General features: G+C 29.7%; 1 protein-coding gene and 2 non-coding genes across 4 annotated transcripts; 2 read left to right on the top strand and 1 right to left on the bottom strand.

The window, feature by feature from the left end:
* Window positions 1-2927: 2927 nt before the first annotated feature.
* TRNAV-AAC (transfer RNA valine (anticodon AAC)) lies at window positions 2928-3001 on the top strand. Its single transcript has one exon. It is a non-coding gene; the product is annotated as a tRNA-Val (tRNA).
* Window positions 3002-3187: 186 nt separating this feature from the next.
* LOC110644652 (protein TUNICAMYCIN INDUCED 1) lies at window positions 3188-5140 on the top strand. The gene is made up of 3 exons (XR_009150592.1): window positions 3188-3367; window positions 3445-3801; window positions 4190-5140. It is a non-coding gene; the product is annotated as a protein TUNICAMYCIN INDUCED 1 (transcript).
* An 84-nt stretch (window positions 5141-5224) lies between these two features.
* Window positions 5225-8760, bottom strand: LOC110644653 (malate dehydrogenase, glyoxysomal). Of its 2 annotated transcripts, XM_058151331.1 has the most exons (10): window positions 8436-8760; window positions 8227-8300; window positions 7651-7866; window positions 7044-7358; window positions 6746-6835; window positions 6541-6624; window positions 5949-5984; window positions 5735-5824; window positions 5555-5649; window positions 5225-5466 (listed from the first exon to the last, which is right to left on the bottom strand). In XM_058151331.1, exons 2-10 carry the CDS (start codon window positions 8296-8298, stop codon window positions 5394-5396), a joined length of 1071 nt encoding a protein of 356 aa, XP_058007314.1. In that variant the 5' UTR covers window positions 8299-8300; window positions 8436-8760; the 3' UTR covers window positions 5225-5393. The 2 variants fall into 2 exon arrangements, with proteins under 2 accessions (XP_058007314.1, XP_021653231.2); XM_021797539.2 differs by having other exon boundaries at window positions 8227-8759.
* Window positions 8761-14666: the final 5906 nt, after the last annotated feature.

Below are 14666 nucleotides of genomic sequence, written 5' to 3' on the forward strand. Positions count from 1 at the left end.
AATGATTTACAATGCCAGTCATAAACACGTTCCAGGCTATGTGCCTGGCAAAATCAGAGTTAGAAATCAGTGCTACCATCAACAAATAATTAGGAACAAAAGCAAAGGCCAAGTCGAAGATGAAGATTTATATTAACAATATTAATCAAAAGATTCCCAAATTGGAAGCTTGTGGAAAGTATCATCCTAGACTTATAGTAACTATTTCTGACCACTCTTCTTCACCATTTATGACCACCCTAGACTTCAAATCATTGCCATAATCACCATTTTCTAGTATATTGTTTGATCTTCTCATCTTCCTTCATCGTAGAGGTCTAGAGGAAAATTGAAGAAGAGGCAGAATTACACCATCCCATTTTATACTCTCTCGTTTGTTCACTAATCTTCATCCAATGCACCACCAACCAAAGCTACAAAACTCATCAATTTTGCTCACAAAATCACTGTATTTTCCTTCGATTTTGGCAATGAGGCTAAGAAGATACCATCCAGTCGCTAGAACCAGCCCTAAGAACCTCTACATGTAGTTATAAATCCTTGCTCCTTGAAACAAATGCCGTGAGAGGCTCCCAAAACATCTGCGTCCGTTTCACCAGTTGACCTCATCCAATTAAAGATCTCCTTCTAGGTTAGTCTCATTATCGATCTATCTTACAAACACTAACTATGCAATACCATTTCTTCTGTTTGGTTATGTTATAATAAACCCAATTTCAACAACATCAAATCTAGCGTTACGCCCTCCTCTTTATGAGTATTGGTTGGTGCTAATTTAAGGTGAAGCAACCATGCAGCTGTGAACTTCGATTTTGAGGGTGCTGTGAGGATTTGGCGAGGTTAGGTCTATGATTAGGCTAAATGGGAACAAAGGTATGGCGAAGGTTTGGTGAGGTTATATCTGTGACCGGGTTTGTGGATCTTGTCGGTGAGGCTCGGTGTTGGACTGAGTGGACGGAGCGGGTTTTTTGGTGTTAGGGAAGATAATAAGTTGAGGTTGAAGGGTAGTCGGAGAGGGAGGGACAGTAGAGAGAGAAAATAGAGGAGAGAGAGAGAGATTAGAGAGAAAAATTAGTAATAAAATATTTTTTTAATTAATTATTTTTTTATAGATATAAAAAGAGAAAAATATAATTTTTTTAATTTAATAACTGATATATCAGTTTAAAATATTTAAAAACCAATTAAAGAAGGTTACGGATGATTTTGTATTAAATAAATTAAAAATTAAGTAATTTTAAGTAATAAATTAAAATTTAGGTATCTTATTGTTATATATTTTTAAATTTAGGTATCATTTATATAATTTATTTAATAAATTATTAACAATTTAAAAATTTTTTAATTTTAACAATTATTATAATCCTTACATATTATATAATATGTATATAATTTTAAAAAAATAATTATAACATATTTATCATAGAAAATTATCTATATACTTCTTCCAGATTATCATATTCACATAACTCTTAATTATTCATGAAAAAATATATGGTTTGATTTATTTTAATGGTTAAAAACATATTACTTATCTAATAAAGTTAAGTATGAGTTCTCATTTTTTTAATTTTTTATTTAAAAAAAATTATTAAAAATATTTTAATTTTATATGTTACCACTTCTCATTAATAATTTTATCATAAATTATAAAAAATTACATAATAAAATTACTATGTATACAATAATTTTATTTTAACTACTGATAATGATAAATCTCACTATAATCATGATTATATATATATATATATATATATATATATATATATATATATATATATATATATATATATAAAATAATTGTATCAAATAAAAATTCCAAAATTACAGTTATTCTCAAATATCACTGAAAATCCAGCGTCATCTCCTTTAAAATTGGACATTCTCTCCATTGAAAAAAAGCAAAGCAAGGAAGGGAGGAGAGATCCAGCTGCCGAAAGGGAGGAGGAGCGATCCAGCTGCCGTTCTTCTCCACCTCAGAAACGACGGCACTTAAACCCATGGAAGACTACCAAGATACTGAAGTTTGAAGAATATATTCTATGAATTTGCATGGCAAAATTTGAGGTGCTTTCTTTTTAAATGGGGATTTGTTTGCTGGAGCTTTGCGCGTTCAAAGAGTTGAATTCAATTGTGAATTTAGGGCTAATTAATTAAATTCATGGAATTTATTCTTTTGTTAAAAAAAATGAATTTCTTTCTTATTATTTAGATATTTGAATAAAATAAAAATGAAATAAAATTTCTCTAATAATAAGATTACTTAATTATTACGAATTATAATTTTATTATTATATGATGTTAAGGATATATAAGTAGCTTTAATATAAATAATATATAATTATTTTCATTTCACTTTAAATTGATAAAAAATATTTTATGTTAATGAAGAGAAATTGAGAAATAAAAGATAAATTATGAAATATAATTTTCATTCATTTCTTTTCATTTCTCTCGTTTATTTACTATCTAAGTAAGAGAGATTTAAAAAATAACATTTCTCTTATTTTATTTTCCCTCAGTTTCCTTCATTCTAAACAAAGAGAATATAATTCCTTAACGGCTTGATTATTTAGATATGATTAAAGAATTCAAATTAAAATTTCATTTTCAAGTTTTCATTATTAAAATATGCAAAATCCAATTTAAAATTAATTTTAATAATTTTTTATTAACAATAACTCAATTTTTTTTTACAATAACTCCCATTTTTTTTACAGTAACTTAAATATTAATGTTAAACAGATTTTATTTAAAAAAAATTAAACTTTATTTTCCCTTATTTTAAGAGCTTAATTTAGCTTTTGGATCTTAATAAATTTTTAAAAAATAAAATTTAGGCATTGTTTGGTCGAAAACATTTCTATTTCTTAAAAATCACTTGCTATATAAATTTTTATTTTACTATTAAAATAAGCGTCAGTAACGGTGTCGTGGTGTAGTTGGTTATCACGTCAGTCTAACACACTGAAGGTCTCCGGTTCGAGTCCGGGCGACGCCATTTTCATCTATTTTTCCCATTTGGGTTCTCTTTTATAACAAACCGACACCGTAACCATTGACCGATTAAGGCGCTAACTTAACCCTTTCAAACGAGAACTTCCCTTCAAAACTACAACAAATCAGACCCAATAATCTTCCTACTCCAGATCACTTTCTCTCCTCTCATTGGTTCAATCCTGCCACGTCATCATTACATAGATCCGAACTCTCGGCTTTATAAGAACCAGAAACCATATTCAGTCGTTTCACGATCGCGATGGCTCCCAAGGTTTCACTTTATTTACAGACCCTGATCTTCGTCTTAGTTACGACTCTGCCCTCCTCCCCGGATGCCACTTCTCCTCCGTGTCCCAAAGCCATATCGGTGAGTACTTCTCTTAAATTGCGAATTGATTAGATCTTCGTTGGTATTTGCTGTTAATCGATTGTGATCTGGTTTAGGATTTGAAGGAGGTGATTGTGAAGGGTTTGGGGTTCCAGGCGGATGATTTTAAGATTTCGGGATTTGATATTAGAGATGCGTTGGTGGGCAGGTCGGTGGCGTATGAATTCGATGTTGAAATTGATAACCTGGTGATGCCGTTTAAGTTGTTGGAGGATGTTAATCGATGGGAGTATATGGATTTTCCGATTTTCAGAGTTGAGGAAGGAGGACCGGTTAGGCCTGGTGATGAGAATGGGTTAGTGAAGCAGAGTGGAAAGACGGATAATGGGTTGCCTGTTCTGGCTCCGTTTCAGCTTGCTGGACCCATGGAGATATGGATTCAGGATGCTCAGGATATGCGCATCTCGTTGCCGGTATTCATTTGTTTAAAACTAAATTTTGATTCTTTATTTGATTTTATTTAATTTGGGAGTGATGTAAATCTAATCAGTATTTCCTTGAGTCCCAACATTTACATTATAATGATTTGGGATCATGACTGGATTATATTGATATTGAAATTTGCATTATGGAACTGATTTTTATTTAATTGATTAGGCAATTGTTGTAGTATGATGTCTTGGACTTGGATTCCCATTAATTTACCAATCTCATAATCATGCATGAGTTATCTCTGTTGTGCCTGTTTCTTATTGCACAGTGACTGAAAATAAATACCCACACATGCTTGAATTGGTTTGTTCAATTGGAAACGGTTCTGTTAATTATGTGTGTATCTAATGAATTGTGATTATTCTGCAGCATGATGTGGATGCTGGTGTACTGAAGAAAGTAATATTGGCAGATGGTGTGGTGGTTAAAGTCAAGGGTGCTAGATCAGTTAGCCTAGGCCACCCAGTTGATCTCTCGTTGCCCCTCAACCGGAGTCAAAATGGTTTTGCCTCTGGTCTTCTGGCCCTTGCTGAACACCTTCGTCGTGCTTCTCATACCCAAGGAGCTCCACTCCTATCTCTTCGCATTGTTGGCCCTACCTCCCTTACATCACCATCATCACCGTCTTCTTCCAATAACAGACTCAAGCTAAAACGCCTTGCCCCAGGCCTTGTGGAGTTATCATCATTTGCTCCCCTCTTGATTTGGAGGAAGCCGCAACTCTCCTAACTCCTAAACATTTCGCTACAATGTGGCCTCTTGCTTCTGTAAATGGCTCAAATGCGAATTTGCTGGGTTTTGAGAAATTGCTGGCTTCTGTGTTGGGTCCCAAGGCAAATAAGAAAGGTTCCTTCAGGTTATTAAAGGCAGATGTGTCAGCTCAGACATTTGTGAAGATAGGATTTGAGGTTGAAAAGAATTTGAAAGAAGGGGACGGATTTGATTGGCAGGGCTTTCCTGAGTGGAGGACAAAGCCTGAGTCAGTGAGGATGCATTTTGAGGTTCTGGCTAAGGTTGATGGTGAGAAGGTTGTGCCAGAGAGGGTGGTGCAGGTTAACCCTGTTGTTGTGGAAGATACTGTGGCATCGAACGTGCTTGTGGGGAATGTAACCATGTCTAGGGTACCTGTTGTTCACATACCCTTTAACCCGATGACCTTGTAAATGGTTGGAGGGAAGTTAATTTTTTGCCATAGTTATCAAAGAGTGTAAATCCTTTTGGCTTTTCCCTAACACGTATACGATGATTTAGAGTGAAAAGATGTAAATTGTAAAGCAATTGTGCTGAGAAATCATAAAGGCTATGAATATTTTAATTTCAGCATGCTAAATTATCATATGGAGTGAAGACCCTGTGGTGATCTATGCTAGTCTTCTACAGTCTGGATATTAAAAGAGGACAAAAAAAATTAAATTTGGTTCGTGTGGATTAAGATTATGTCCTCTGCAGGCTCAGTTTTGGTCTTAAGGCCTGGTTACAAAGACGATTGCCCATCTTGGAACAAAGACATACAAGAAGTTTCCTATAACGCACTCGATAAATTTACATGACAAGATTTCCCTTGAATATGAAACTATTTCCTGATAAAGGAAACTCCTTTCTGAATGCTTGCTTCCAACTCTTTCTTTGCCTTTTCCAACCTAATTCTGTTGAAGAGTTATAAAGTAGAACAGAATAGTTATATGCTAATGATTCTTTGCCAATAATCATATCACTTAAGGTTTAAATTCATACCTCTCATACTCATTGAGGGGACCAAGTTGATAGACTTCCTCAGCTCCATTACGACCAAGTCGTACTTTAGTTGCGAAGAAAGGGAGTTCTGTCACCTGTTACAAACAATATGCAACATTACTTAAATTGCTCACTTAGAAATCCTCACGAAGCTCACAAATAAGGGGCCCCAAAACTTACCTCAGAAGCTACAAATGCACATTCCACGACTCCAGCATCTCCTCTTAAGCCACGAAGGCATGCATCTGCAAATTTAACAGCTGCATATGCCTGTAATGTGAGGCTTTTCTTATATTTTCTTCAACATGGTCATAAAGTAAAAACTTGTCAAATCAATTATTTCAAGAAGAGTCACAAATTGGGCAAAAAAAAAAAAGGAAATAAACAGGCGAACCATTGACAGTGTTGCAGAGCCAGTCCCAGCTTTTGCCTGTAAATAAAATTAAAAACTCAATTCAAAAATAATTTAAGTAATCAAATATATTAAAAGGGATTTATGAAATAAAGATATGTTAAAAGGGAATAAAAGTGGCAAATACTATAAGCAGTTCATGTACCTTACACTGTTGTACATCAGAAAATACTGTCAGATGTAGAATTTAACTAGTAAGGTTTCTAACAGCTCTAGTTAACCTTAAAACACTTCCTTTCAAAGTTACAATTACTCTCAAAATATGGGAATAATATATTAAATATATAACAACAATTTCCCATCATATCCTTAAAATAATATAAAAAAACCTCCACAATCTTCAATCCTTTTTTTATACTATTTTTTTTTTTTTATGTTTACTGCAGTCTGCAAGTAACATATTTGATAATTGAAAAATCTTGACAAGGCATGATGCACAAACAAATTGAGCACTTAATTATAGGCTGAATATCAATGGAGAAACACAATGGCTGTAAGTTAAAACTCTATATCTTTGTACAAGCAACCAATTAACAAAAGGTATGGAAGGAAGTATCCCATGTTTCAAGCTTACCTGAACAACCTCTGTTCCACCATCTTGAATACGTTTGGTCAGGTATTCTATTTCTTCTGGTGTGAAGGAGCAGGGAGGCTTAACCTGCAAAGAGTGCATCAAGTTCATTGCTTCTGTAAACAATGCACAGCATTTGTGCCATTAATCAGCTACTAACAGTTTAAACATCTGATTGATGTGAAATTTGGCAAATAATCTACTGCACCTGTGACAAAAGAGGTAAAATTGTAACTCCTGCATGGCCTCCAACAACAGGAACATCAACTTGCCTAGGATCAAGTCCCAGAACTTCTGCCTGTAATCATGAAAAAGAATTTAGAAAGCTTCTGAATACAAATGACTGAAGGCAAAAAAATTACAAAACATGTAAAATCCATTGTGGAGCTCTTCCACTAACTATTTACTTGGTTTGGCTTATTTTAACTATGTTTACCTTGCAATTCATTGCGCAAGTAGTTTTTCTATACAAATATTGATAGGTAGTCCCACTTTTCAATACATACCACAAAGGTATTTGCTCTCACAACATCAAGCGTTGTAACTCCCAAAAGTCGCTTTGGGTCATACATCCCAGCTTTCTTGAAAACCTCAGCTGCAATTGGAACTGTAGAATTAACTGGATTACTGATCAAATTGACAATTGCTTTGGGGCAGCACTTGGCAATTCCTTCACAAAGGATTCTGACAATCCCAGCATTAATGTTGAAAAGATCATCCCTAGTCATTCCAGGCTTCCTTGGCACACCAGCAGGTATGATTACAAGATCCATGCCTGTAAGAGCATTCTCAAGCTGTGGCTGTCCTAAGAAACCACGAACCTAGAAACCCAAAGAGAACAATTACCATCAAATGCTGTACAGTCTAACTCATTAAGTTCTGATCTTCTCCTTGTGGAACTTTCCTATTACCTGGCTAAATGATACTCTTTTGAATAAAAAAAATTGACAACTTAACTCCAATCACTAGTTTTTTAAAAAAATAAAAATACCAAATCTAATCTGTTTCAAATTATTCCACGAGACTTCCTAAATTATCAGAACATAAGCCTTAATTCCAGAAGAATAATTCAATCTCAAATACAAAAACCAATTAATGGGGATTAATAATTACCACAGCACCAGTGTCCATGTGGCTAATATCAGCTGTAACACCAGGGGCATTCACAACATCATAGAGATGAAGAACTGAGACCAAAGGGTTCATCTTCATTAGCATTGCAAGAGGTTGGCCAATGCCTCCAGCAGCACCCAAAATAGCCACCTTGAACCCTGGTGCCCCTCCTTTAGTCCGACAATCAGCTCTCCTCAGAATAGAACTTCCCTCCATCTATCCAAAAGGCCATAGTCCACACAACAATCCCAACACAATCAAAATCCATGAAATAAAAAGTTTAGTCTTGGTTAACATCCATCAAATATTAAATTTTTTTACTTCAAATTTCAATAACAGAAACTAAAATAGGTAAACATGAACAATTTTATAAGACCCTGACAAAGCTGGTGCAGAAGATTCTCCGTTCAGCTCTTTTCGAATGTTCATGTATACCAATTCCAATTAAAGATAAAATTAACAGTTTAGGTTTCTGTTCAATACCCAGAAAAGAAAATCATGTACAACACAAAAATGCAATACATCATTCCTCAATCCTCACAACTTACAATACTGAGACAAGTGAAAGGAGAGAACCTGGAAATTGGGAGGGAGGAGATGAGCTGATATCCTAGCAATCCGCTGGGTAGCCTCTGCAGAGGACTCCATTGCTATGTATTAAGATAGAAAGATGAAAGAAGTTCACAAACAACAAGCAAGAAAAAGAAAAAGTTCTTAAAGCCGGAAGAAAATGAAGAGATAAATATGAAAATTGAGATATGGAGAGTGAGAAGCAAGAAGTTGACATTTTTGTTTTAGTTCTCTATCAAAATTTAATGGTTTCTATTTTTTCTTTCCTTTTTGTATGTGGAAACAAGTTCTTGAACCCTTATCCCCATCTTAATTACTGAATCTCTGTGGCTCTCATATTTTCTTCACAAAAAGAATTCTGTTATTTTCTGCTCTTCCCTTCTCAGTTCTCACTTTTTTGGAGGGTCTCTTTCTTGATCAATCCACAACCTCAGATTTGGCAGGCAGGAGTGGTAGTAGTAGTAGTACCGCTGCACAAGAGACGTGAAACTATGCTGTTTACACTCTTGACAGGCCTAAGACCTCTCAAAGCCTTCTCGAAATTGTTGGATCAAGATCAAAGTAGCCCAGTGAGATAAAGACTTTCCCATTAATTCATAGCTTAGGCCTGCCATTGAAATTGAACTATGAAGTGTTAGTGGGCTTGGAATTTGCCTAATCTCAAATTTTATAAAGACTTAATTGTATTAAATTAAAACCAAAGGACTTAATTGATTTTAATAATAAAATTAGAGGGTTAATTTGGATGTTTAGCATTAGATAAAATCTCCCCTTTCTATATATAGAGAGGTTGGTCCAGTGGCCCTCCTATTCTAATTATGACCTTATGCAAGAAGATGTGAGCATTGACTAATGGCAATGGTGCATTGAATAAGTGATTTTGCAGTCTCTCTCTGCTTTGCACCTTTATCCTTTGTTTCCCATTTTCATTTAATACAAAAAAGAATACATAAACAAATACAAATTCAACAACTATAGTGTCTATCATTTTCATAAATACCTAACACTTCCATCTTCTTTTTCATTTTCTTGTGAACAATATGTGACTTGTTGATTTATCAAGATTTCCTTCATCCACCTTCACAAATAAACAAATTTTACTTCTTGGATTTGTATTGTTGAGGAACAAGCATACCTTGTGTACATTTACCACTTATTAATTTATGTATAATTTGCAATTTTTCTCCACTATACATAATTATTTTTTCATAACAAATTTCTAAAAGAAAGATAGCTAAGTGTCTATTATTGTACTATGATCAAGAAATCAAATCAAATTAGCAAGATTCAATTAATTTAAGGTAAAAAAAAATATATGTTTTTAATATAATTTTATATAAAAATATAATATTGAAATTGTTTGTAAAATTATGAGGTTTTGAATTTGAATTTTAATCATAACCAACTACAATAAAAAATATATAAATTTTAATTATCAAATTGATTTCTAAGTACTTAAGTTAGATTTTTATTTGATTTAATTAATTAAATATTGATTTTTACAATGAAAATCAAGATTAAATACTAGACAACAACAAAATTAAATTCTTGACTTTTATTTAATAAAATAAAATAAATATATAATTATTAAATATTATGGTTGATTAAATAAATGTATTTTGTAATTAAATGCTTTTGTTATGATTATGATGCCTCTATAATGAAGATGATTAGAGACAAACAATGGATATGTAGTTGATGCTGTATGATTGAATGAATGCAGTTGGAAGTTATGTGCTTCTTTCAAAAGGCTAAGATGGCTGTCTTATCTTCATTTAAAATATTTGCATGCTTTTTCTTGGGTTCATAATTCTTAGCATTTTCTATCCTTAGAAATATTTTAAAGTGGGGAAGGGGAATTGCAATCTTTCTACTTTTTCATTATGATATTCATATCTTTTGTCAAAGATTAGTAACTTTTAGTTTGATGTGTTTTCCAGAAAATAATTTGTATACGATGAAAAGCATCTTTCAAGAAAATTTTTTTATGAAAATATTTTTTATTAATTTATTATAATATTAAATTAATAATATATATTTTATATCATGTATATATGCATATTTTTATATTTTAATAATATTATAAAAAATAAAAAAATGACTTTTTTATTTTATAAAAAATAAACTATTTTCTTTAAAAATGACTTTTTTAACCTTTGATAAAAAATTATTTTTTGTTAATTTATTTTTTGAGTACTCTAAATATTAAAAAATATATTTTAAAAAAATATTTTGACAAATCAAATGGAGTCTCATGAAAAATATTTTCTGTATTTTACTAATATTTGAGATACTCAAAAAAATTAAGCTATTTTTAAATAAAAGAGGAAGTCATTTTCTATTTTTTAGATATTAATAATTTATTAAAATATAAAAATATTTATACATAAATATATATTATTAATTTTATATAATAATTTAATAATAAAAAATATTTTTATAATTATTTTCTATGAAAGAAATGAAAACTTAATGCGTAATACAAAAATCTCAACATAGGAGAGAAATAGCAAGACTTCAGTTGGACCCCATAATATATATGATTCCTTCAACCATTGACTGCCAAAAGCTAATGCACTACTCACTTGCAATGCACCAAATATATATATATATATATATATATATATATATATATATATATATATATATATATATATATATATATATATATATATATAAATACACTTATTAAATATATAAATTTTATATATTTATTTTAAAATTATGATAGATTGGATTATGGGTAAGAATTTCCCAATTAAACTTCAGTTCATATTTACAAAATGAATTATGAGGAAGAAAGTAGCTTTCCATTGAATCATTGGTGGGCATCACTTTCCTGGAAGATCAAATGACAGCAACTTGCTCCTACTTGCTCTCTCTAGCTAGCCCTTTGACCAACAAATATTAGAGAGACTAAATGATTCAATTTTCTCATTTTAATATCCAGACAACAACCAAGTATTTGTTTGCAATATTAGCCCTGATTATCGGTCCAGTTTGGATTGATTTTCAATTAAAATCAGTGATTTAATTCAAATTGAAATTGAATTTGAACCAATTCAATTATGATTTCTAATTGATTTCAATTCAATTTTAGCATAATTCAAATACGAGTCTACTTTCGATTTTAATGATGAAACTTTCTAAAGCTGCCATCTATTTCTTTTAAGAAAAGAATATTTTAAGGTGGTGAAGGGGAATTGCAATCTTTTCTACTTTTTCATTATGATATTCATATCTTTTGTCAAAGATTAATTACTTTTAATTTCATGCATTTTACAAAAAATAATTTGTAGACGAAAAGTATTTTTTAAGAAAATATTTTTTTATTAATTAATTATAATATTTAATTAATAATATATATTTTTATATTATGTATATATAAGTATTTTTATATTTTAATAATATTATTAAAATTAAAAAAAAATACTTTTTCTTTTATAAAAAAGTTTATTTTCCTTAAAAATGACTTGCTTAGCAATTGAAAAAAAATTATTTTTGTTAACTTATTTTTTAAGTACTTTAAATATTAGAAAATGTGAAAAATATTTTTTAATAATATATTTTAATGAATCAAATGGAGTCTCATGGAAAATATTTTTCGTATTTTGCTAGCATTTAGGATACTCAATAAAATGAATCAATAGAAAATATTTTCCTAATTAAAAGGAAAATTAAGTTATTTTTAAATAAAAGAGAAATTTATTTTTTATTTTTTAAATTTTAATAATTTTATTAAAATATAAAAATATTTATGCATAAATATATATTATTAATTTTACACAATAATTTAATAATAAAAAATATTTTTATAAAAAAAATATTTTTTATAATTATTTTCTATGAAACAAACAAAAAACTTTTATTTTTTTTCCCTAAAACTTCTTCTCAATTCCACTTCATGTATACTATTTGTATAAAATTAATTTCTTAACTAATAATTCAATGATGGAACCTATTTCGTAAAACAGAAAAATAAAATAAAATTTCGATAATTAATTTTTTTTTTTTTAAATCCCAACATATAGTCTAATAGAATTATTTTAATTTTTTTTAATTGCATATATGCCAGAGGGAAAAGTTAAACTTGAGTCTCTCAAATTCAAGTAATTTTTTTTCTTTCTCATTTTTTTTATTGACTTATCATATTTCATACAACATAATAGATAGAAATGGCAACGGGTCGAGTTTTTACTGATATCCAATTCGACTGAATCCTAATAGGGCGAGTTTGAATTTTATATAATCGAGTTTGGGATGAATTTAAGTTTAAAAAATAATATCCATAATAGGTTCGAATCGGATTTGAATTTTACATATTGAGTATCCGTTACTTTAACCTGTTTATATAAAAATTAATTAAATATAATATATATATTTTTTATAATAATATTTATAAATTTTATATTTTTTATTTTATATAAAAAAAAATTTAAATATTTATGAAATTATTAAATTTTTTAAAATATAAATTATTAATCAAAATAATTTTTTACTCAAAATATTAATTAAAATATATAAAATTAAACGAATTCTTCGAGAAATTTAAATTTTGATAATATTAATCAAATTTTAATATTATTAAATTTATTATTATTATTTAATATTATAATAAAATAATATTACAATAATATATGAAACATTTCGTATTTATAATTTAAAAAAAGAATATGCCTTTTTTACAAGAGACTTTTTTCTATCCAATCTTTATCTTTTATCACGTCTTTTTAAAGCTTTTATTTATTTATTAAAATTTTTTTATCGTCTTATCATTGTCTGTAATGTAGATTTCATATAATGTTAGTCAGAAAATTACTATAACTTGTTTGCTAGCTAAGAAAATGTCAACTGTAGTAGACTTTCTAAGGCTGTTGTGACCAACTACTTATAATTATTCCATTCCACAATTAAATATTTATTTTATAATATAAAAATCTATTAAATTAAATTTTTCTTACCTTAATTTAATCTATCATAAATTTAAAATAAAAATATATAATAAAATTAATTTATTAAATATATAAATTTTATATATTTATTTTAAATTTATAAATGAATAGAAAATTTGGGTAAAAATTTCCCGGTTAAACTTAATTCATATTTACAAAATGAATTATGAGGAAGAAAGTAGCACTCCATAGAATCATTGGTGGGCATCACTTTCCTGGAAAATCAAATGACAGCAACTTACTCCTACTTGCCCTCTGCAGGCCGTTGACCGACAAATATTAGAGAGACAAAATGACACAAATTTCTCATTTTAATATCCAGACAACAAACAAGTACTGGTTTGTAATATTAGTCCTAATTTCCGGTCCAGTTCAGATTGATTTCAAATCAAAATCAGCGATTTAATTTGGATTGAAATCAAATTTGAGTCAGTTTAGTTTCAGTTTTTAGCTGTTTTCGATCCGTTTTTGACATGATTCACATACGAGTCTACTTTCGATTTTAATGATGACGCTTTCTAAAGCTGCAATTTTTCTTTAAGAAAAGAAAATTATCTTATATCGAACAAAAATCAGCAATTTGAATTGTCGGTTTGAGTTCGATTTCTATTTAGAACCTTATATGAAGGCTCCTAATCAGCCCCTTTATAATCTGGTTCAGGAATAGTTCGATTCACTTAATCATCGATCTAGAGTCTAGACTAGTTTCAATCTGATTCAAAAATTGAACCGACCATGATCAGGCCTACTTTGCATGGCTTTCTTTTCTATTAGCCATTCCATAATTTCAAAGATTGGAGAAGTGGAAGCTGCAGGTTATGAAAGAACGCCAAGGTGAGAGTGGATTGGATTCTTTAATGAGCTTCAGAAATTGCAGACAGAAGGGCGAGGAGTGGGGAGAGGTCATCTCATGCTCGTTGAGTATTTTCATTCCACGTGGCGGCTAGAGAGTGCTATAGTCAATTTGGGCGGCTATAAGCTTCCATTTCTGTGCCCCATTTCTTCACAAAGCTGTCATCTCTTGCGCACCTCTTAATTACAGCTCGTTTACTCTTCCCTACACCGTCAAGAATCTTGCATTTCTTCTTCATCTTATTTTTCCCCTTTCTTAAAATACATCCTCTAAAGGCCACGTATTATTATTAAAAATATTTTTTTAAAAAAATATATATTTTTAAAAAGAATTTAAAATAAATTTTTTAATTTAATATAAAATATATAATTAAAATTTTTTTATTTAAATTAGATTTATTATTATTTTTTAAACCCATAATAGATAATAATAGATTTGATTAAGACAAAAATTACTCTATAATAAGATAAATTTTTCTTATTTAAATTAAATCTATATGAATTTGAGATATAAGATATATAATAAAACTTATCTTAATAAATGAATCTCATTTATTTATACATTAAATCTATAATAAATCTAATCTAAATAAAAATTTATCAAATAAAATACACTTATTAAATATATAAATTTCACATATC

The sequence above is a fragment of the Hevea brasiliensis genome, chromosome 8, assembly GCF_030052815.1.
Source record: "Hevea brasiliensis isolate MT/VB/25A 57/8 chromosome 8, ASM3005281v1, whole genome shotgun sequence".
In the NCBI taxonomy this organism is placed as follows: Eukaryota; Viridiplantae; Streptophyta; class Magnoliopsida; order Malpighiales; family Euphorbiaceae; genus Hevea; species Hevea brasiliensis.

Coding starts and splice junctions, on each gene's coding strand:
- LOC110644653 (XM_058151331.1), bottom strand. CDS start 8,298: ATGGAGTCCTCTGCAGAGGCTACCCAGCGGATTGCTAGGATATCAGCT. Junction 5,985..6,540: donor GTGGAACAGAGGTTGTTCAG/GTAAGCTTGAAA, acceptor TTTTATTTACAG/GCAAAAGCTGGGACTGGCTC. Junction 5,650..5,734: donor GTGCATTTGTAGCTTCTGAG/GTAAGTTTTGGG, acceptor TGTTTGTAACAG/GTGACAGAACTCCCTTTCTT.